Here is a 23,467-nt window from a genome sequence, read left to right as displayed (position 1 = left end):
GCGCCAAGGCCACTTCCGGGGCGCCGAAGGGACTTCCGTTTCCGGTGGCGTGACCCGGCGCGCGGGAGCCGGAAGGGTCTACGCGGGCGGCCGGTAAGCGGGCGGGGGGAGTGGCTGAGGGCGGCGCCGCCGCGGGCTCTGCGGCGTCGGGAGGGAGGGGCGCCCGGGGTGCCCGCGACGGTAGTGGGGAGACTCGGTTCCAGGCCGCGCCCCACCCCCGGGCCCTCTAACCTTGTGGGGGCCGGGGCTCGGGGCTCCGGCAGCCCTGTTGGGGGCCCGTGCGCGGGGACTGGGTCGCCGTGGTCAGCGCCATCGCGCCCTTGGCGACACCCGGGCGGCGTCGCGACTCCCGTCGGCTGGTGTCGGTACCCAGCACCCGGCGGAATCGGGGGAAGCCTGGCGTCCCCACCCCCGGGCGCCGCCACCTGCCAGATGCACAGGTCCGGGAGGTTTGACTTCTCAGCGCTTCAGATATTTCACAAATGTCGCTCCATTAAAACACACACACACACACACACACACACACACACACACACACACAAAATATATGGATATATAATATATGTGTGGCCAGGGAGGTAGTAGCATAGTGATTAAGCAAAAGTTTAACCAGGCCTGAGTCTCCCAGGTTCTGTTCCTAACATCACCATAAGCCAGAGCTGAGCAGTGCTGGGGTTAAAAGAAAAATTTAAAAAAGAAGAAAAAGTCAGCCTGGAGATTTGACACTCCAATGGTGACCAAAAGAGAGAGAGATTATTAACTAGAGAGAACACCGATCCAGGTGCCTTGGCTGAATACTGCTTTGTACTTGCAGCTCTCCCGTATTCCAAACATGACCTGGTAATATTGGGGCTCTCTTCCCTTTTCTTCTCGGTACCGCTTTTAAAGCGGCGGCATCAGGGTTGTTGGCAGCACCGCCAACATGTCTGATGTGCAAGAAGCCGTTGATCAACTCCTGGATGTGAACCTTCAAGAAGACCAGAGATCTATGCAAGGGTCAGAAAGTGACCCCAGAAGTGAGTCCGAGGGTCTCCGAGTCACTATCGGAGCCACTGTACCAACTGGCTTTGAGCAAACAGCTGCGGATGAAGTAAGGGAGAAGCTGGGATCATCATGCAAAATCAGCAAAGACCGGGGCAAGATCTATTTCAGCATTTCAGTGGAAAGTCTGGCTCAGGTTGGAATGAAAGAACATTTAAAACTGTTTCCTGAAACGGTCATTTTACAATTACTTTTCAGTTTATAGGTACCCTCTGGAGCTCTTTTTGCTTGTCTTTGCTTCAAACTAGGGTTTTTATTTTTAAAGTATTTACTGCACTTTCTGCTGAGTATTGATTTATAACTTTGACTAGTAGATTTATTGGGTGCGTATTATCCTAATATTTTTCTGAATGACTATGAGAAAAGTCTTTATATCCACTATACACCTATGAATTAACTTACTCCAACATAGCTGAAGTTTAGGCTTTGGTGCTGAAGCATAAACAGTTCTTTTTTGTCAAAAAAGTTCTTGCTCAAGAGTTAAGTAGGAATCACTGGTGGTGAGAGGTGACTCTGCAAGCTGCCATTCCCCTCATTGCCACACATGTAGCATGACAGGAATTGTTTCTAGGCCTTGGATTTCTGGTCGTTATCGCTCAAGCATTTTAAATCAAACATACAGTAGACACTTAGACTTGGCCCTTGGTATCCGTGGGGGATTGATTCCAGGCCCACTCCTCACGGCAAAATTCAAGGACGCTCAGGCCCATTATATAAAATGGAATAATATCTGTATGTATTTACTTCAGATCATCTCTAGATTACTTGTAATACTTCATATAATGTAAATGCTGTGTAAACAACTATTATTATTTAGGGTATGGCTATAAGAAAATACATGGGGGCAGGGATGTAATTCAGTGTAGAGCACATACTTTGCATTTAAAAGACTCTAGGCTCAATCCCTGGCATCCCCAAAACAAGAAAAAACAAGAGAAAAAGCCTATACTTGACCAGCATAGATGCAGCTATCACAGCCTTAACTACATAGTTTTGATTCTTGGTTGGTGGTATTCATAGAACTAGAATATACAAAGGCCAACTATAGTACCCTTATTAGTGATTAAGCTTAGAAATAAGTAATTTGGTCAAGGTTGGTCAGCTAGTAAGTCACAGAGTTGGGGATCAAGCTTATGTTCATAAGCACTGCAGGATACAAGTGTACCCCTGATAGCTAGGAGGGCAACAGAATGCACCTCATCTGGTTGTCTTCATCTCTCTTTTTACCCCCAACCTATGTTTCCCACGTCACTCTTGATGTCTCTCCTTCAGTCTGTTCTTCTCTTGGGAAATAGAAATGGATGTGTAATCCCAAAGATGAGAGACTGGGAAATATTCAATTATTGCCTGCTCCAGATCTCTGTACTTTAAACTTTTCTATTACAATATTATAGGTTTTATGGTTCAAAAGACTTCAGAAATCAATTTAAAATTTTTTTTTTTCCCCTCTGCAGGTTCATTGTCTGAGATCAGTTGATAACTTGTTTGTGGTTGTGCAGGAATTTAATGACTACCAGTTCAAAGAAACTAAGGTGAGCTGTCCCAGATATAGTAGCTGGATTTCACCCATCTTCTCCAAAGAGACTATACTTCTCACATTCTGCCTACCATTTGGTCAGCATTACTGTGGCTTTTATAAGATAAGACAATGTCCTGGGAGACTCATAGGAAATAAGTTCTTTGCAGCCAGGATGCTGCTCAGTAAATACCACTCCTTCCAGCCAAGACTCCAACCCTTAATAAAACATGAGAGCACCAAAAACAAGAGCAGATGAAACTCTGTGGGTGGTGGGTCTCTAACTATTAAAATAAAATTAGAGGGAGGAGGAAGCTTAGCACTATCAAACATACACAAGGATTCATTACCCAACACCACATTAAAAACTTGTTGTTGTTGTTGTTGTTGACTTTCTTACAGAAGATGTCTGTCTTAGCTGTGCTTATGGGAGTTCAGAATAGAATTGCTTCTAGACTGAACCACAGCAAGTGACAGTGTGCGTCATCTACAAATAACACTTTCTCTTACCATCCTGCATTTGCCTGCTTTCTCCTCCAACTGCATTTTTGAAATAAAGCCAAAGTAATAATCTGAGTACACTTTAGTTGTTAAGACAGCAGCTCTGCCTCCAATTTGTATTTAGCATCACTTTCCTAAATATCCACATGCAGCCGAAGCTGAAGGTTGGAAATAGAGCCCAGTGAGGCTCTAGTGTTTTTCCACATTGTTTTCTGTTCAGGCTTTCAGAATCAAATGCTTAAAAAAATTTTTCGTGTCACTTTTTTTTTTCTTTTTAAATTTTTTAAAAATATTTTCCCTTTTGTTGCCCTTGTTTTTTTTTTTTTTTTATTGTTGTAGTTATTAATGTCGTTGTTGGATAGGACAGAGAGCAATGGAGAGAGGAGGGGAAGACGGGGGGAGAGAAAGACACCTGCAGACCTGCTTCACCGCCTGTGAAGGGACTCCCCTGCAGGTGGGGAGCCAGGGGCTCGAACCAGGATCCTTACGCCGGTCCTTGTGCTTTGCCATGTGTGCTTAATCTGCTGCACTACTGCCCAACTCCCTCGTGTCACTTTTATTGCTATCTTAGAAATAATCTTTTTCCGCTAGATGCTGTCTAATCCTTTAAATTTTTTACTTGTTGGCAACAGATTGATTTCCAGAACATTCAAGAAACAGTCCAAGTGATAGAAACCCACAGCCTAAAACCAGATCTGAAAGAATTCAGGCTGCAAATAGTTTTGGGGGCCAGGAGATAGCTCACCTGGTCGCCCGTAGATCTTGCCAAGTTCAAAGACTCAGGTTCAGCTCCCCCCCCCCCCCCGCCCCGCCCCGCAACTCTCGGTGTCTTTCCTCTCTTTGTGCCTACCTTTCTCACCTAAAAAGAAGAAGTCCAGCAGGAGTGCAGGAATCTAGCTCAGAGCCGCTGCTATAACCCTGGTGGCAAAATGGAAAGATTATGTTTACTTTGTAAACCTCCCAAGTTTCCATGCTAGTGGGATCGTATAGTGTAGGATGGTATAGTGTGTGGAAGCTGTAATAGCTTCAGGTAGCTGCTCTGACCAGTTTTTAAGGTACATAGACAAAACTTGTGGGAGTCGGGCGGTAGCGCAATGGGTTATGAGTATGTGGCACAAAGCACAAGGACTGGCATAAAGATCCCGGTTCAAGCCCCCCGGCTCCCCACCTGCAGAGGAGTCACTTCACAGGTGAAGCAGGTCTGCAGGTGTCTTATTTTACCCCCTCTCTGTCTTCCCTTCCTCTCTTCATTTCTCTGTCCTATCCAATAATGATGCCATAAATAACAACAATAAAACAACAGCAACAAAAGGGAAAGTAAAAAAATAAATATAAAAAATTTAAATAAAAACAAAAGACATAACTTGTAAACACAGTTGAATTTTTCAGACCCAGAATTTGCTAATTTTTTTCATCAGGTTTCATTTACTCATGTCCACGTAAGTCTTGGTTCCATCAGTCAGCACTGACTTCCATTTTAGTATTGTGCACTATTTACACCAGGACTTTGCAGCAGGGCTATCTTTCAACTGTATAAACTTTATTTACTTCCTAACAGGAGAGAGAGAAACAGCACAGTTCTCTAGCCACTGTGCCACTCCCCCAAGCTTCTGCATAGACCTTTCTGCTAGAAAATGTTGGCTGACATTGGAGCCACTAATGAGTAGAGTTTTAAATTGCAGTGGCTACATGAAATGAACAGCATGTCTGTACAACCCTGTCACATTCTGCCACACAGCCAATGGCTGCTTATTCTGTCCTTTTGTATGTCCAGCACAGTTCAGTCTGAGGTGTCAGGCAGTCCGTGAAGCAAATACTGCAGGTGTGTCTCTTTCTTCCTCTCTATCTACCCCTTCCGCCTCGGTTTCTCTGTCTATCCAATAAATGAATGAATAAATAAAATATTTAAAAAGAGGCAGAGACAGAAAGAAACCATAGCACCTGAAACTTGTTTGAGTTCAGTGGGAGTTAGGCCCAAACTAGGTCATGCACATGGCAAAGAAACACACTATCAAGCTGGGCAGGGGCACACTACCATGCACAAGGACCCGGGTTCGAGCTTTTGCTCCCCACCTGCAGGGGTACACTTCATGAGTGATGAAGCAGGTCTACAAGTGTCTCTTTCTTTTTCTATTTTTCACCCTTTTTTTTTTTTTAACTTTTTATTGCCACCAGAGTTTTATCACTGGTGCTGGGTGCCTGCACAGTAAATCCGGCAGCCATTTTCTTTCTCCCTTCCTTCTTTCCTTCCTTCCTTCCTTCATACCTTTCTTTTACTGCTGGGGAAAGCCCCCCCCCCCCCCAGGTACCAGGGGCCATGGTAACGTGCTCTGCTGTGTACACCAGCACCTGACCCCAGACTTACTTTTTAATAAAGCTCCTCTGCCTCTCCTATCTTAAAAAAAAATTTAAAAACTAGATATTATTTAACAGTTTGCATAGATACATTTTTAACTGGTTAATGTTTCCTTTTTCTATTTGACATCTTCAGAGCTTCAGTGCTTCAAGCCTACTTTTTTTATATAGAGATGGAGACTAGGAGAAGGGGAAAGAACCACAGCACAGAAGCTCCCCCTCCCCTTCCCTCCCACAGGTGGAGACCAGGCAGGGCTTGAAGTTGGGTCTTTGCACATGGTAATATGTGCACCACCACCTCATTTACACTCTTGCTCTGCACCCCCACTATCCACATGACATAGAGGTAGTATATTCAGTAAACTTGGTGAGAAATTGTGGCCAGGGAAATACCAATCATTTAAGGTTAGAATACAGTTGCCTGCCTGAGGCTCCTGGTTCAGTTCTTTTTTTTTTTTTTTTTAATCTTTATTTATTGGATAGAGAGAGCCAGAAATCAAGAGGGAAGGGAGTGATAAGGAGAGAGACAGAGAGACACCTGCAGCACTGCTTTACCACTCACAAAGCTTTCCACCTGCAGGTGGGGACTGGGGGCTCAAACCCGGGTCCTTGCACATTGTAATATGTACACTCAACCAGGTACGCCACTACCTGGCTCCCCCTGGTTCAGTTCTTAATGCCACATGTTAGTGATGGTCTGCTTCTACCTCTTTAATATCTCTCATATATATAGACGGGGGGGGTACTTTATTTACTTAATACTGCATAGATACAGAGAAATTGAGAAGGGAAGGGAGACAGGGAGAGAGAGATACAGAGAGATACTCAAAGCCCTGATTTTAGGAAGCTTATCCCCCTGCAGGTGGGGACCAGGGGCTTGAACCAGGATCCTTGAGCACTGAAATGTGAGCGCTTAACCAGGTGCACCACCACCTGGCCCCCATCTCTCTTATATGGGACTCTTAACTCATATATAAACATATATATATATATATATTTATGGTGTGGAATGAATATTTTCTACCCTTATAGGAAGAAGTCCTAAAAGATTTTGAAGAATTGGCTGGGAAACTTTCATGGTCAGAGCCTTTAAATGTATGGAAGATAAACACCAGTTTCAAGAAAAAGAAAACAAAACGTAAGAAGATAAGTCAGAACTCAAGTAAAGAAAAGGCTGATAATGGACAAGGAGACAGACTAGATGAGAAGGATGTTAAAAAAGAGTCCACTGAGAATGTCTTAGACTCCCACATCTTAGACTATTATGAAAACCCAGCCATCAAAGAAGAGATATCTACGCTAGTAGGTGATGATTTGGCATCTTGCAAAGATGAAAATGATGAAAGCTGGAAGGGAGAAGTGAATCCTGGAGTGGTGAAGTTCAGAGTCACTTGCAATAGGGCAGGAGAGAAGCACTGCTTCACGTCAAATGAGGCTGCCAGAGACTTCGGGGGTTCTGTTCAGGATCATTTCAAGTGGAAAGCTGACATGACCAACTTTGATGTGGAGGTAGGTACGGACTTTGATTGTGGTGATTCAGAAAGCCTCTCAGGCCATTCTAATATATATTTCATTATTATTATTAATGAGAAAGCTAGGAGGAGAAAGAAAGCACCAAACCTCACTCTGGTATATGTGCTGCCGGGCATTGACTTGGGACCTCATGCTTGACAGTCCAACGCTTACAAGGAAGGTCTTGGTCTATTCAGACTGACAGATCTAGATCTAAATGTTGACTTTACAGATATAAAACTGGACAGAGTGTTTGTATGTGTGTGTGTGTTTTTTCTTTTTAAAATTGTTTATTTTTAATAAGGGATACAGAGAGAGAAAGAGATCAGAGCACTTCTCAGCTCTGGCTTAAGGTAGTATTAGAGCTTGAACCTGGGATCTTGGAGCCTCAGTCATGAGAGCCTTTTGCATAACCATTATGTTGTCTGGACCATTATGTTGCCCTGGACAGGATCCTCTCTTTGAGCCTGTGCTTCAAATGGGACCGATCATAGTATTTGCCTTCAGTTGTCCTGAAGATGACATGAGATAATACGTTTTAAGTGTTTGGTGTCATACTTGGCATGTCCTAGCTGTTCAGCAGATGGGATAATTGTTAAGACTTGAGTTCTTGAATTTCTTTATTTTATTGATTTTATTATGTTAAAAACTGAGAGGGCAGGGGAGGGGGGGAAGAGAGATACCTGCAGCACAGCTTCACAGCAGTGAAGGGGGGGACTGGAGGCTTGAGAAATGGGTCTAAATTCGCATCCTCCCAAAACATGCTAGCCAACTCCCCCTCCCCCCAGGGTGTTGCCTGCCTTCACCTCCACTTGCTTGCATGACCCCCAATCTCTAGCTCTGGACCAAGAGTTGATACGTGTTTCCTTTCCAGGAAAGGAGATGGACTGGTATTTGTTTTTCTTTTCTTTTTTAAATATTTATTTATTCCCTTTTTGTTGCCCTTGTTTTATTGTTGTAGTTATTGTTATTGTTGATGTTGTCGCTGTTGGACAGGACAGAGAGAAATGGAAAGAGGAGGGGAAGACAGAGGGGGAGAGAAAGATAGACACCTGCAGACCTGCTTTGCTGCCTGTGAAGCAACTCCCCTGCAGGTGTGGAGCCAGGGGCTCAAACTGGGATCCTTACACCGGTCCTTGAGCTTTGCGCCACCGCCCGACTCCCTCTTGTTTGTTTTTCTCATTCAGACTTGCTTTACTTAGCATGCCACAGAAGGAAATGTTAGGGAGAGGTTTGGAGAGCATGGATCTACTCCTGATTTTTAACTGAATAGCTCAAGTCTAACTGTGTGATAGAAAAGTATGTGACACATTCTTGAAGATAGAAAAGTATGTGACACAGCATTTCACAGATATTGTTGTTGACTTTAGGAAATAAAAATGTACCAGGTGAGGTTGAGGCAGGTGTTGCACAGCGATTAGCTCAGTGAAGGGTGTGTTTAGGAGTCCATTGTATTCTGGTAGAATTGTGGTGTTTTCAGCATCTATTTGCAACTGTGGAGGTGGCTTTGCAGCAGAAGGAAGGAACAGGAGGCCCTGCACCTGATCCCAGCACTGCTGATGCTGACTGATACTTTGGTTCTCTCCTACAAATAAAAATAATAATAATCATTTACTTATTTTATAGTTACTTTTGCAACAGGGACTTAAAGATTTTGTTTTGTTTGCATGGGAGTATTACTCAGCTCTGGCATATGGTGATGCCAAGAATTGAACCTGGGATGTTTGTGCCATCATGTGATGCTCTCTCTATCCCTAAAGATTTTTTTTTTTTAAAGAATTTATTTATTCATGAGAAAGCTAGGAGAGAAAGAACCAGACATCACTCTGGTACATGTGCTGCCAAGGGATCCAACTCAGGACCACATGGTTGAAAATCCAATGCTTTATCCACTGTGCCACCTCCCGATCCAAATTCCTAAGATTTTTTAAATGAATATTTAAAACCCCTATACCTTCAAAATGTTTACATTGCAAAATTGATGGGAAATTTGTTTATAGCTAGTTTATAAACATAGCAAATGAAAGATAAAATAGATTTTAATGTTTAAAATAGCATATACTATATTATTTCACTTAGGATATTTTATTTTATTTTACTAGAACACTGCTCAGCTCTTGCTTATAATGGTTCTGGGGATTAAGCCTGGAAGCTTAGAGTCTCAGACAAGAAAGTCTTGTTGCATAACAATTATGCTATCCCCCCAGCCCTCATTTGTGAACTTCAAAATAGACAAAACTAGGGAGTCGGGTGGTAGTGCAGTGGGTTAAGCGCACAAGGCGAAAAGTGCAAGAACCAGTGTAGGGAACCCAGTTTGAGCCCCCGGCTCCCCACCTGCAAGGGAGTCACTTCACAAGCAGTGAAGCAGGTCTGCAGGTGTCTATCTTTTTCTCCCTCTCTGTCTTCCCCTCCTGTCTCCATTTCTCTTTGTCCTATCCAACGACGACGACATCAATAATAACTACAACAATAAAACAACAAGGGCAACAAAAGGGAATAAAAAATATTTTTAAAAAATAGAACTAATTTCTGCTGGTCGTGGTCAGATTCGTTTTACTTGGGGTGAATGCTGACTGGGAGGAGGGGCGTGGGGAGCCTTTTGGTGTGCCGCAGTGTTGTATCCCTATTGATGTGCTGGTTACTCAGTAGATGCAAGTGAAAAACCACTGCAGTATGTACATTTTCCACTATGCAAAGCATAAGTCAACAGTAAAATAAACCCTCAAATTGAAGAAATTATGCTGCCATTTGCACAGTCGTAAGACTATTTTACCATCTTGCTTAACTTCGTTACAGGTTCTTTTGAATATTCACGACAGTGAAGTCATTGTGGGCATTGCATTGACAGAAGAGAGTCTCCACCGAAGGAACATCACCCATTTTGGACCTACTACTCTGAGATCAACTCTTGCTTATGGGATGCTTAGGTGAGAGATGGTTTTACCCTCTAAACTACACTGAATATTCCCTTCAAAACTGATCTCTTTCCCCCCAAGAGATACTGTGATATAGTTTAGTAAATAAAGAATATGATAAAAGAGCTGATGGTTTTGCTTGGGGGGGGGGGTTGTAGTACAGCGGGTGAAGTGTTGGACCCTTGAAGCATAAGGTCCTGAGTTCAGTCCCTGACTTCGTATGTGCCAGAGTGATGCTCCTCTGATTCTCTCTCTCATTAATAAATTTCTTTCTTTCTTTAAATCTGATCATCTGTTTTTCCCCTGTATCTTGTATTCAGTCCTTATGATTCTGAAATTAATCACTGCCTTAACTTTCTAGACTTTCAGATAGAAACAAGAGTTTTTACCTGCGTTCTTAAACGGTGTTGCTACATTTCTCTAGTATATGTCATTCTTTTCCAAGTGCAAGGCCTAGCTTTCATTCTCCTGTACTGCATCCCGGGTCCCCACCTGCAGGGGGAAAGCTTTTCGAGTGGTGAAGCAGGGTTGCAGGGGTCTCTCCCTATTTATCTCCTCCTTCCCTCTTGGTTTTTCGCTGTCTCCAATACATTTTTTTCTTAATTTTTAAAAAGATGTAATTAAAAATCCATTTTATTTGTTTTTAATGACAGAAAGAAACAGAAAGAGAGCTATCAGAGAGTACTGCTCAGCTCTGGCTTATGGTTGTGCTGGGGATTGATTCCGGGATCTGGCAGCCTTAAGCATGAAACCCATCTGTGTAACCATTATGCTTTCTCCCCAGCTCTACAAATTGGTCTTTAAAATGATTATTGACTGGTGTTCCTTTCACTAGTATAGTAGACTCTTGATCATAGAATTTCCTGCATAGTCACTATGGAAACCTCAGCTGTTGACGAAGTCTCTGTTTTCTCTAGGCTCTGCGCTCCTCAACCTACTGACATAATAGTCGATCCAATGTGTGGAACAGGGGCAATCCCAATAGAGGTAACAATTCTTCCTTACTTGCTTGGTGAAGAAATGATGCATCCAGAGTGTTCTAGACCTCAGATGCAAGTTAAACATAATAAAATCATAGATGTTGGATCAATAGACCAGAGTTTTGAAAGAATTACACTAGTGAAGATTAAACTTTTAAACTATTTTAACTTATTTATTTTGGATGGAGATGGAGAGAAATTGAGAGGGCAGGGGGAGGTTAAGAGACAGGAGAGAGAGAGAGAGACACCTGCAATCCTGCTTTACCACTCCTGAAGCTTCCCCCCTGGAGGTGGGAACAGGGGCCTTGAACCTGGGTCCTTGAGTACTGTAAGGTATGTGCTCTACTGGATGTGCTACCAATACCCAGCCACTTTTCTTTTTATCACTGGAGCTTTGTGCCAGCAACCTTTTTCTTTTCTTCCTTTTTCTCTTTTGTTCTTTTTCTGACCAAGACAAAGGAATTGAGAGGGAAGGAGGAAGTGGGGGTGGGGAGAGACACTTGCAGCACTGCTTCACAGGTCATGAAGCCTCCCCTACTGTAGGTCTTTGTGCCTTAGTCCTTGTCTATGTGTGCTCTACCAGGTCCACCACCACTTCAACTTTTGTGTATAGGATATAATTACATCATACAAACAATCAAGAGCTTGATCAATCAGTGGATTACCTGGGAGGCTGAGAATTACAAACCGATGAGTCCTTGTTGTGTAACAGACAAGCTAGTGGACTTGAACAGAAAGATAGTTGAAAATGAAATGAAGCATCTTTTGCAGGGAGGCTTCCCACTACTGGATGACTTCCAGATAGAAAGAGGAGGGGAAAGATACCACAGCACCAGTGTGTCCTTCACTGCAGTGAGGGTCAGGCTGAAGGAACTTTCCAATCCACTTGGGTTCTTGGAGTTGAGTATAACTGTAAAAGGTACACCTCTGGATATTATTTAGATATTTTAAGAAGTCTCACAAAACCTACATACCAAAATGCTCTTTTAAGTAATTTTCAAAATAACCATCACATTGAGGGGAGCTAAAGAAATAACTGAAGCGAAAACATGGACTAGGGAACTTCTCTACGTGGAGTAGATTTAACAGAAGAATATCCCTGAATTACTATAAACAGTTTGGAAGCAGGAACTGCCAGTAAAGTTGCTTGAATTTGTGAAGCATAGTGATTATTTCCTTAGCATACTACCGTCAGTGAAGAACGAAGATATATCAAGAGGTCCAAAGCAGTCCATCCAGGGGAAAGGTGGTCAAAACTGCAATTACAAAATGACTTCTGTCATCTGGGGCTTCAAGTCCCAGAAGGAAATCAGCGTAGTCTAAATGACTGTTCTTCTCTGCCCATGTCAGAGAAATTTATTCTAGCTAAAGAGACTCATTCAGAGAAAATTCACTTGTCAGGAATTCTGGGAAGAAAGCAATGCATTCTTCCCCAGTCTGAAACCACAGTGCATCTGTCTGAAGTAGCAGGTAAGGTTACTCCTTGTCAAAAAAGAATCAGCAGACCTGGAGTCCAGGAACCTGCCTCTTCTCACAAAACAGAGAGGAAAATAAAAGTGGAAAACCCCAATTCCAGTGGAGAAGCAGTTACAGAAACCAGACCTTCCACCTTCTGCTCCCCATAAAGAATTTTGGTCCATACTCCCAGAGGGGTAAATGTTAGGGGAAGATGACCAGAGGGCCTCTGAACTTCCAACTCCATCAGGACCCCAGAGAGAGAAGAGGGGGAAAAACAAAAAAGAAAAATGAAGGAAGGACACTCAGAAATAGTAATAGATGTAGGTGTGAGTTGGGAAGAGAACACAGGACGATAGAAAAAAATGGGCAAATATGCGTAAATATAGATAAGTTATAGAAATGATAGCCAACCCATATCTGTGATCTTGGGAGAACTACTGCAGTTTCTAATGGAGGGAATGGGGACACAGAACTTTGGTTGTGGGAAAGGTGTGGAATTATACACCTGTTACCTTATGATTTTGTAGATCAACATTAAATCACTAATAAAAATTTTTAAAAGTGGGAATCCTTTCCACCTAAAGGCTACATGAGGATCTCTGTGTAGAAAAACTTAATCTGATGCATAATCAAAATGAGTGAGATTTTGAAAGAAATTGCCAGAGTATAAATTAAATTTAAGAAAAAGGTCACTGGAATCATTATGCAAACACCAAAACCCAACAATAACCCTGATGGTGAGTTAAAAAAAAAAAAAAAAAAAAAAACTTGGCCTAACCTCTCTCTCTCAATTAATAGCAGTTTACAAGATTGTATGATTACAAGGTATAGTTCCACACAACACCAAAGTTCAGTGTCCCCATCCTCCCACCTCCCAGAGATCTCTACCAGAGTTATCACAAACCTTACCAGCAGTTTGCTTGCTTCTGGCTGGTTGGTTTGTTTTTGTTCCCCCATCCCCAAGTTCATGTGTATCCTATCTCTAATTTTCCACATGAGTGAAATCATCTGGTTAACTTCTCTTTAGAATATGGGAGTAGGGTGGGGGTAAATAGCATAATGGTTATGTGAACAGACTCTCATGCCTGAGACTCCAAAGTCACAGGTTCAATCCCCCGCCCCACCATAAGCAGAGCTGAGCAGTGCTTTAGTAATTAATTAATTAACTTAAAAAACTTAGTACTACTAGGGGCGGGAGGTAGTGGTGCAAGATACCACGTGCAAGGACCTGAGTTCACCCTCACCCACCATAGGGGAGTGTCTGTAAGGGGGAAGGAAGCTTTCCATGCAGTGCAACAGTGTCTCTGTTTGTCTCTGTTTCTCTCTCCCTGACTATCACCTTGGATGTAAAAAGAAAGGTTACAGGCTGGAGCCCCACTGGTCACTCTGATTCAAAAATAAGTGTAAATAGGTTTCAAAGAAAATGAATGTTAGGGGAGCTGAGTCACCTGCGACCTTTTTCATCACACACTAGAGGTCTCCTGCTTCCTCTCCATCCCCCTTGATTGTCCGAGCAGAGGAATAAGTTGTGGGGTGTGCTCCTGAATGAGGCAGGCTTACTGTTTGCAAAGGAAGAAATTTGCTTTTTCTTTCTTTTTTTTTTTTAACAGTTTTTTTTTTAAATTTATTTTATTTATTTATTCCCTTTTGTTGCCCTTGTTTTATTGTTGTAGTTTTTTTTTTTTAACAATGCTTTTTATTTCTAAAGATAGTCAAGAGCCTTTCTCTGCTTTCAGGTTGGAAACATGGTGCTTTGCACAGAACACTGTTTATTTATTTATTTATTTATTTATTTATTTATTTATGAAGAAGATAGAACCACACGTCACTCTGGTACATGTGCTGCTGGGGATTGAACTCAGGACCTCATGCTTGAAAGTCCTGTGCTATACCCACTGCACCACCTCCTGGACCACAAGTGTCTTTCTACAAATGATAAGTGACAGCTTGGTCATTATGCTTCGATGACATGTATTTGACTTAAAGTCCTTTGAGGGGTATGATTTTCATTCAAATGGTTAGACAAAGATTATACTTTAATTTGAAATTCTCAACTATTCCAGTATAGTATATTTTATAAAATCTCCTCACTATACAAGGATATAAATTGGCCAGTTTGATTTGGCTGATTTGATTTTGGTTGTTTACATCATCTTTATATGTGGTGTCTCTAATGCCTATTTTATGGTAGACAATCTTACTGAGTAAGTAAATCACCAGCTTCTCAGGTGGAGGAGATAGCCTAATGGTTATATAAAAGCCTTTAAGGGTGGGGGCTAGATAGCATAATGGTTATGCAAAGAAGCTCTTATGCCTGAGGCTCCAAATTCCCAGGTTCAATCCCCTGCACTACTATAAGCCAGAGGTGAGCAGTGCTTCTCCTTAAGAGTCCCCAGGTAGCCTAAGGTGGTATCTCTCCTTCTGTGTCTGTGTCTCCCTCTGTCTCTGAATTAAAAAGAAGAAAGTTGGCTAAAATTATTTTCCCTCTCATTGTTTTTCTTGGAGTTTGCTACTTTGGTTTTATATACTCCAGCTCCTCGGGTGGAAGAGATAGCATAGTGGTTATATAAAAAGCCTTTACGTGTCTTTTAGGGTGCTACTGAGTGGTCTAACTGTTTTCATCTTGCTGGTGACAATAATCCGTTGGCTGTGAACAGAGCAGCAAATAACATCTCATCTTTATTGACCAAGAACCAAATGAAAGAAAGGTAAAAATAATTATAATAAATATATCACACCTTTTAGACTTATGTGCTCCCTGTCCTTTCCCTAAGTGGCCCTTCCAGCTGGACTTTTCTCATATCCCCAGCTTTGGTTTATGGTGGTGCAGAGGGTTGAACCTGGAACTTTGGAGCCTCAGGCCCTTAATTTTCTTTTTTTAATAAGATGTAAATATATATATATATATATATATATATATATATATATATTAATTTTTTTTAATGAAAGAGAAGCAAGTAGAGAGACACACAGAATAAGAGCATCACTCTGACATTTGTGGTTCCCAGAATTGAAATCATAGACCTCAAAGTGGCCTTACCAGGTGTAGAAATATTATAGCTGCCTCCATCCCCTCAACATGAGGTTATGAGGTTTGTACTTGCAACTAGAAATCATTTGTTTTTCTCACCTGCATGGAGAAAGCTTCACAAGTGTGTGAAGCAGTGCTGCAGGTGTCTATTTCTCACCCTCTCTATCCCTCCCTTCCCTCTTGATTTCTGACAGTCTCTATCCAATAAAAAAATAAAGATAATTAAAAAAATTTTTTTAAAGAAATCATTTCTTTTTAAAACACATTCTTTTTTTCATCTTCCAAAATAAGATCACCAGTGCTTTATTTTTCTTCTTCATCTATTATTTGTTCTGTGTCTTTATGGTTGGTGACCTTTTTTTTTTTTTTTTTTTAATTGAATAGAGACAGCCCGAAATTGAGGGGGAATGAGGGAACTGGGTGATAGAGAGAAAGAGACACCTGCAACATTGCTTCACCACTGGCAAAACTTTCCCCCTGCATGTGGGGACCAGTGGCTTGAAGCTGGGTCCTTGCTCATTGTAACAAGTGCACTCAACCAGGTGTGCCACCACCCAGCCCCTAGATGACTTTATTTTTATTCCTATTCCCTATTGAGATGTTGATGTTGGTACCTAAAATTGTGTTCCATGTTGTAAATGCCAGTTTCTTGACGTGATGTCTAGGGGTCCAACCCAGAAGCTGATACATATAGACTAGCACTGTGCATGACCCCTGGGACCTAGAAATGACTTTTCTATGAGAAGTTAGTTCATGAGCACTGCACTTGATGCTGTGTGCTCTTGCTGGCTGTAGCCTGTAGAGACAGAAATAGTTTGTTACTTTCTGAGTAGTTAAACGCATACTAGCATCTCTGACCACGTGGTTTGAAATGTTTTTTCAGTCCTTAGTGTGCTTAGGAATCACCTGGAGATCCTTCTGAAGTCGAGATTCTGATCTCAGTGATGCCAGATGGGACCTAAGGGTCTGGTTCTTTCTCATGCTAATAAGTAAATATTTTAAAATTCACTTTAATGAGAGACACCAGAGCACTGCTCAGCTCTGGCATATGGTGGTACCAGTGATTGAATGTGGGACAACTGTGTGTTCACTGTAGTTCCCCTGACCTTACTTGATTTTGTTGTTTTGTCTGTTTTGACCAGAGCAGTGCTCAGCCCTGGTTTATGATGGCAAGGCTGGTTGAACCTGTGACTTACCATCCTCAGGCATAAAAGTCTTTCTGTATAACCATTATGTTCTCCCCCACACACACCCCAGGCCTTTTTCCCCCCTTAAATTAGTAGCTTAGCCTTAATAGAGAGGATTTAAGTCATTTTATATTATTTATTAATCTTGTCTTCTGTGATCTGTTTATTCAGTCTAACCCTTGATTCTCTGCCTTAGTCATAGTCATTTATTCTTAGTATTTTGAACCCCCCTCCAATTTCAGTAGTGTTTTCTCTTTAGTATACTGATTTTTCTGTTTCATCACTGGTGATGTTTCATCAGTAATGCTTTATATTTTCAGTTTTGTAATTGACTGTCTCAATACGATTTTCAGAGTTGCCTCTTGCAGTTGTTTGTGTTGTAATCTTTTTCCACGAATCTGTTTTTTTCTTTTTTTTTTTTTTCCTTAAATTGTAGATGAAATAGATGTAGGCATCTTTTGAAAATCAACCAACCATTTTAAAACTTACTTGTTGGGACAGAAAAATAGCTCATGAGGGTTAGAGTGCTGCTTTGTCATGTGTGACACGGGCTCAAATCTAGCCATCACTGCATTGAAGAATACTTGGGTGCTGTGTTTCTCTCTCTCTCCCTCTCTCTTTCTCTCTCTCTCTCCGCTCCCTCTCCCTCTCCTTCTCTCTGCCTCTGCCTCTATCTGAAAAAGTCCAGAGTAGTGAAGCCCTGGAGATGACTTTAAAAAAAGTTTACTTGTCATTTTCTTTTTTTTTTTTTTGTCTTTTTTTTTTTGTCATTTTCATAGATTGTGTTATAGTCATAAGTTCTATCTTGTGACTTTGTTCTCTTCCTGTGCACTATTTTTTTTAATTTATTTAATTAATGTATTGATGAAAGAGAGAGGGAGAGAACCAGAGTGTCCTCTGACACATGTGATGCTGGATCAGTCTCTCTCACTTTATCTACTTTGCCAGTTCCCAGGCTACCTACTTGTTCCTTTTAAAATGTTGGATATTATTATTGTTATCATTGGTGTTTACCATTGTGTATTTTATAATTGTTTCTTCAGAAACATTTTTAATTTTCATAACTTAAAGTCTGTTGAAAGTCCTCTCCATTGTATCCCCAGCAAGCTCTCCTACGGTTTGCCTATAGATGCTATTCAGTGGGACATCTGCAACCTGCCCCTGAGAACAGGCTCGGTGGATGTCATTGTAACAGATATGCCATTTGGAAAAAGGTGAGGCTTGGGACCTTTAAAATTGGGGCTTTGGGCAAGGGAGATAACATAATGGTTATGCAAAGAGACTCTCATGCCTGAGGCTTCAGTGTCTCAGGTTCAGTCCATAGCTGAGCAGTGCTCTGATAATAAATAAAATAAAATTGGGGCTTTACTATAGCCTGCTACACAGTGCCTGCTGATCTTCTAATCTTGTATTTTCTTTGCACATATTCTATCAGAAGTACTGGAAACACTTTAGGTAGAGCAGTTTGTCACATAGGAATTACAAACATGTGATGGGTCTGCTTAGAACACGGGAACATGATAACTACATCTTGATCTGATCACCACAGGAGATTTATCTTAAACTTTCCTATCTGATTCACTTCTAACCCACTGTTGAGTTATATAAAGACATTTCACACACACACACACACAAAAAATTCAGGGAATGAAACTTGATTCTGTTTCTTAGGATAAAGATTTCTAATCACTGGTTTGGTTTATGTAATCTGTTTTCTTAAACCAAGTAGGGACAAGTTATGTAACTTGGACTTGCTAAAATAAATTTTTCTATAACTGACTTAAAATTCTAAGCATGTAGCACAAGGACTGGTATAAGGATCCTGGTTCGAGCCCCTGGCTCCCCACCTGCAAAGGAGTCACTTCACAAGTGGTGAAGCAGGTCTGCAGGGTCTGTCTATCCCCCTTTCTGTCTTCCCCTTCTCTCTCCATTTCTCTGTCCTATCCAACAACAATGACATCAATAACAACGAACAATAATAACTACAACAATAAAACAAGGGCAACAAAAGGGAATTAATATTTTAAAAAATTCTAAGCATCACTTATCACTAACTCATCACTCATTTAAATGACATAGGATGGCAAATTTTATTTAATAACTTACTTCATATAATCCTGAACATTTACCTGTTGCAACAATAAGTGTTTGACTCCCCAGACCTTCTCTTATAGGATGGGCTCCAAGAAGAAAAACTGGAACCTTTACCCAGCTTGCCTGCGTGAGATGAGCCGAGTCTGTCGGCCTGGAACTGGTCGAGCTGTGCTGCTGACTCAGGACAAGAAGTGCTTTGCCAAGGTGCCGTGCCTTCACTCAGCCTGTGGCGACTGTAGGGTCTTTGCAAACAGGCTTGAGTATCACACCCACCCCAAAACTCCTTGGTCTAGAGACCAGTTGTCATCTAATACCTTTTCTGCTTTTTGTGTTTACACAGGCACTATCTGGAATGGGCCACGTGTGGCGGAAGGTGCATACCGTCTGGGTAAACATAGGGGGTCTTCACGCTGCAGTTTATCTTCTGAGACGAACACCTCAAGCTTTTGTTCAGTCTTCAGAACAAGATGGTGAAAGAACACCTTGGTAATGCAAAGGATGAAGATGATAACCATGTGTGTAGTTCCCATCACTGGACGTGTTAGTATGAAGTGCTCTCTTTGAGGGAAAAAGAGAATCAACACAAGTACAAAGGTCTTCACCCTAGCTGGCAAAGATGTGAATGGAATGCGATGGAACTGACAGTTTGGGAGGAAGCTGAGCTCTCCTGTGCAGCTCTCTAAGAAACAGTTGGTTCAGATCCAGCCATCACTGCATTACTTGGGTACTGCTTCCCCTCCCTCTCCCTCTCCCTCTCCCTCTCCCTCTCTCTCTGCTTCTGCCTTACGTGCTCTAAAGATGTCTGGTGGAAAGCCTGATGAAAGTTCTAATTCTCTGAGTTTACGTTTAAGACACTTGATTTTATACTTTATTGCCATTCCTGTTTTCTGTTGAAATGAGGGAGGCCAAGTGAAAAGACAAAGAACATAACCAGAGCATTTTAGGGAACATCTCATTATCTATACAACTTTCTTCTTATTAGTTCAAGTTCACTTTTCCTTGGTTTTATAAAAGGAGGCATTTCTGCCTTTGCAGCTACCCCCCCAACTGTGGAGCTGTGATGGAGGTATCTTTTTTCCCTCCCTCTTTCTCCCTTCCCGTCTCTGTCTGAAAGGAAAAAAATAAATAAATAAATGGCCACTACGAGTAGTGGAGTCATTGTGCAGGTACTGAGGCCCAGTGATACCTCTGGTGGAGGAAAAAAATTCCAAACATACCTAATTTAAATTAATGCCCAGAACAAATATAGAGGACTAGGATTTATCAAAAGAATCGCAAAGATACACGACTACTAGGGTAGGGTATTTCTATTCCTAAGTAGCAATAATATCTGCCTACAGGGACCAACAAGCTAAAAAGTTTCATTTTACATTTCAGAAAGCTTGTTTTGCTTCTCAAACACAAAACTGTCAAAGTATATCTATTGATTTCCTAAAAGAACTAGAGAACTAACTGATGTACTTTGAATTAAAAGCTTCTTTTATTACTTCCTGTTGGGTCACTGTGTATTTTATTTGCTTTTTTACTTGCCAGAAAAAGTCCTTTTTAACTAGTGGGAAATGAAATTATTTCAACATTAAGTCCATGTGAAAAGAGTGCTTCCCTGGACAGAGTTGCTGGGGTTTTATGTGGGATTCTTTATAGCTTTTCCAAGTTTTGGGGGGGGCTTCTGGCTGTACACAGCTTAGATTTTCAGCCTCTTATTAGCAATACAATAATCCTAATCATATTACCTTTTGATGGCTCACATTTAAAATAAGAAGATGGTATTTCTATCCACTGAAAGAACAGAATTCATATTTGCACCACCTGTGGTCCTTGACTTGTAGAAAGTGAACTGTGGTCCAGAGGTGGTGAAATAGAGAAGGCTCTGGACTCTCAATCGTGAGGTGAGGTGAGTTCCTGTGTTCAACCCCCAGCAGCACATGTACCAGGGTGACATTGAGTTCTTTCTCTCTCCTATCTTTCTCATTAACAAATAAATAAAACCTTAAAGAAAAGTGAAAAAGACAGGGGATGATTTGTAAACGCGAACACAAAGTCATTGAGCTGTGACCTACCCTCAGGAGAATTTGCATGGAAACTGGCAGTAACACTGGGACACACCTCACTCACTCAATGAATGGGATGTGAGATAAGGGTGGTTTTGTTTGTTTTTTGTTTTCATGAGGTTTCATTAACCTTCATGCTGGCCTTTTCAGATAGAGGGAACTACACCATGGCAGCAAGGCTCCCTCTCCTGTTTCAGCATAGCAAGCAGATGCTCCGGAGTCCAGGTGACTGTTTTCCTGACCCCCATAAACATTTTTTTTTGTATTGGGTAGAGAGAGGAATCACGAGCAGATGGGAGATAGACACCTGCAGCCCTTCACCACTTGTGAAGTTTCCCCCTGCAGGTGAGGACCAGGGGCTTGAACCTGGCTCCTTGTGCACTGTAACAGATGTACCACCACCCAGCCCCCATAAGGACTTTATTTATATCCTAGTTTTGCTTTGTTTTTTCTTTTTTAAAAAAAATATTTTCTTTTTGCCCTTGTTTTGTTGTAGTTATTGATGTCATCGTTGTTGGATAGGACAGAGAGAAATGGAGAGAGGAGGGGAAGACAGGGAGAGAGAAAGATAGACACCTGCAGACCTGCTTCACTGCCTGTGAAGCGACTCCCCTGCAGGTGGGGATCTGGGAGCTCAAACTGGGATCCTCTTGCTGGTTCTAGCGCTTCTTTCTTGCCACGTGTGCTTAGCCCACCGCGCTACCGCCTGACTCCCCCCCCCCTTTTTTTTTATCACCTTCGGAATATAGTTGTATTATTATGGGCTCAACATAAAACCATGTTTTTTTTGTCTTGAGCATCATTTAAAACTCCTAGTACGTGTTGGTCAACAGTGCACAGAACCACAGCACAAGAGCCATGCCTCTCTTCACTGTTCACAAGTGTCTTGCACACATAGTACCAGAGGGAGCATTTAATACTTGTGAAATAAATTGATTTTTTTGCATGTAAGCTTATCAATGTGTACTTGTAAGCTTATCAAATGTGTACTTGCTCAATCATAGCTTTAATCCTATTAGAGAAGCACGACCAGACAGATTCAAGATCATCACATATGTAGTAATCATTGACTGCACTAGTTTGCTGTCTTCCATCCTAGAATTACATTCTGTAATCCATCAAAAGACGCGAGAATGGAGGGTTGGGCGGTAGGTAGCACAGTTGGTAGGTAGCACAGTTGGTTAAACGCACATGGCGCCAAGGAGAAGGACCGGCTCAAGGATCTCAGTTCCAGCACCCAGCTCCCCACTGCAGGGGAGTCGCTTCAAAATTGGTGAAGCAGGTCTGCAGGTGTCTTTCTTTCCCCCTCTATCTTCCCATCCTCTATTGCTCTGTCCTATCCTACAATGGCATATATAACAATAATAATAACCACAACAAGGGCAACAAAGGGGAGGGAAGCAAGAATGGGCTAGCATTAGGAGGCTAAGATGAAGTTACTTATGACACGGGCCTAGTTGTGTGAGAACCAGAGCATCACTCTGGTACATAAGATAACAAGGACCAAACCCAGAACACAATGTCTGTAAATCCAGCACTCTCACCACCTTACGCTGCCTGGCCTTGGTTGGCTATTTATACAGAGACAGAATCAGGGAAAGTGAAAGAACACAGCACAAAGCTTCCTTCGGTGTGATGGGAGTCGGCCTCACACCTGGGTCATACCTGGCAAAAGCAGTGCACCATCCAAGTGAGCTATTTTGTGGCCCTCACCTTGGTTTTTAAAACCAATTTTGAAGGGGGTCTACACCATGGGAAAGTGAAGAAGGCAGGGGAGATGATCCGTAAACTTGAATACACAGTAACCAAGCTGTGAGCTAGACATTGGAAGAGTCAGTATAATTTGCATGGAGAAAACTGATGTAAACATTAAGCCAGCTTTCACTAGTTTAAAAATAGTGATCGCTTTATAAATAAAAAAAAATTTGTTTAAAAGTGATCTTGGGGGTCAGGTGGTGGCACACCTGGTTGAGTGCACATGTTACAGTGTAGTGTGCAAGGACATGGGTTTGAGACCTGGTCCCCACCTGCAGGGGGAAAGCTTCACAGGTGGTGAAGCAGTGCTGCAGGTGTCTGTCTCCTCTCTCTGTCTCCTCCTTCCTCTCAGCTTCTGGCTGTCTCTATCAAGTAAATAAAGATTAAAATTAAAAAAAAATAGTGATCTCAGGGTGGGGGAGATAGCATAACGGTTATGCATGGAGACTCATACCTGAGGCTCCTAGGTCTCAAGTTCAAGCCCCTGCACCACCATTACATCAAAGCTGAGCAGTGCTCTGGTAAAATATGCAGATATTTAGCAATTACAAATTACATTACAAATTTTAGGACGTTGTCCAAACTGAAAATTCTGCAACATCAGTGTTAGATATGGCTCAGGTATGCACAAAATTCAAAGAAAGAACTTTGTAATGTAGGCGCTTAACCAAGTGCACCACCACCTGGCCCCCCAAAACTTTGTATAAAAAAAGATAGTCAAAGCCTGTAAGTACTGAATATACTAATTAGTGAGATAGGCACAGAAAAAAAAAAATCTTTTTTTTTTTTAACATAGCGTCCTAGTTCAGATGAAGTGTGAATGTGGGAATTTCTGTGGTTACATGTTGAAAGTTGGGAAATTCTGAGAAGAAAGATTATTTTACATTGAGATATACACACACATTTTAATGTTACAAAATTGTAGCTAGTCAGTGCTGTTTATGGTAGAAGCAGTTTTCATTAAAAGGAATTTCTGCTTTTTGTTAGCCCCTGTCCTCACAGGTTCCACTTTGAACTCAGTATGAACACTGCTTTCCTACTGAAATCTGTTTCCTGTCCCAGCATGTCCAG

General features: G+C 41.8%; 1 protein-coding gene across 3 annotated transcripts; it reads left to right on the top strand.

Moving 5' to 3' along the window:
* Positions 1–12: 12 nt before the first annotated feature.
* Positions 13–20,079, top strand: THUMPD3 (THUMP domain containing 3). 3 transcript variants are annotated; one of them, XM_060180780.1, is made up of 10 exons: positions 13–93; positions 889–1,177; positions 2,496–2,573; positions 6,446–6,922; positions 9,722–9,852; positions 10,758–10,827; positions 14,871–14,986; positions 17,600–17,710; positions 18,671–18,794; positions 18,931–20,079. In XM_060180780.1, the coding sequence occupies exons 2-10, from the start codon at positions 923–925 to the stop codon at positions 19,078–19,080; spliced, it is 1,512 nt and encodes a 503-aa protein (XP_060036763.1). In that variant the 5' UTR covers positions 13–93; positions 889–922; the 3' UTR covers positions 19,081–20,079. The 3 variants fall into 3 exon arrangements, with proteins under 3 accessions (XP_060036763.1, XP_007522327.1, XP_060036764.1); XM_007522265.3 differs by having other exon boundaries at positions 29–93; positions 815–1,177; XM_060180781.1 differs by lacking the exon at positions 2,496–2,573 and having other exon boundaries at positions 29–93; positions 815–1,177.
* Positions 20,080–23,467: the final 3,388 nt, after the last annotated feature.

This window comes from Erinaceus europaeus, chromosome 21 (assembly GCF_950295315.1).
Source record: "Erinaceus europaeus chromosome 21, mEriEur2.1, whole genome shotgun sequence".
Lineage (NCBI taxonomy): Eukaryota > Metazoa > Chordata > Mammalia > Eulipotyphla > Erinaceidae > Erinaceus > Erinaceus europaeus.
The sequence above is the reverse complement of the archived record's forward strand: the minus strand, read 5'-3'. Positions and strand labels throughout refer to the sequence as shown.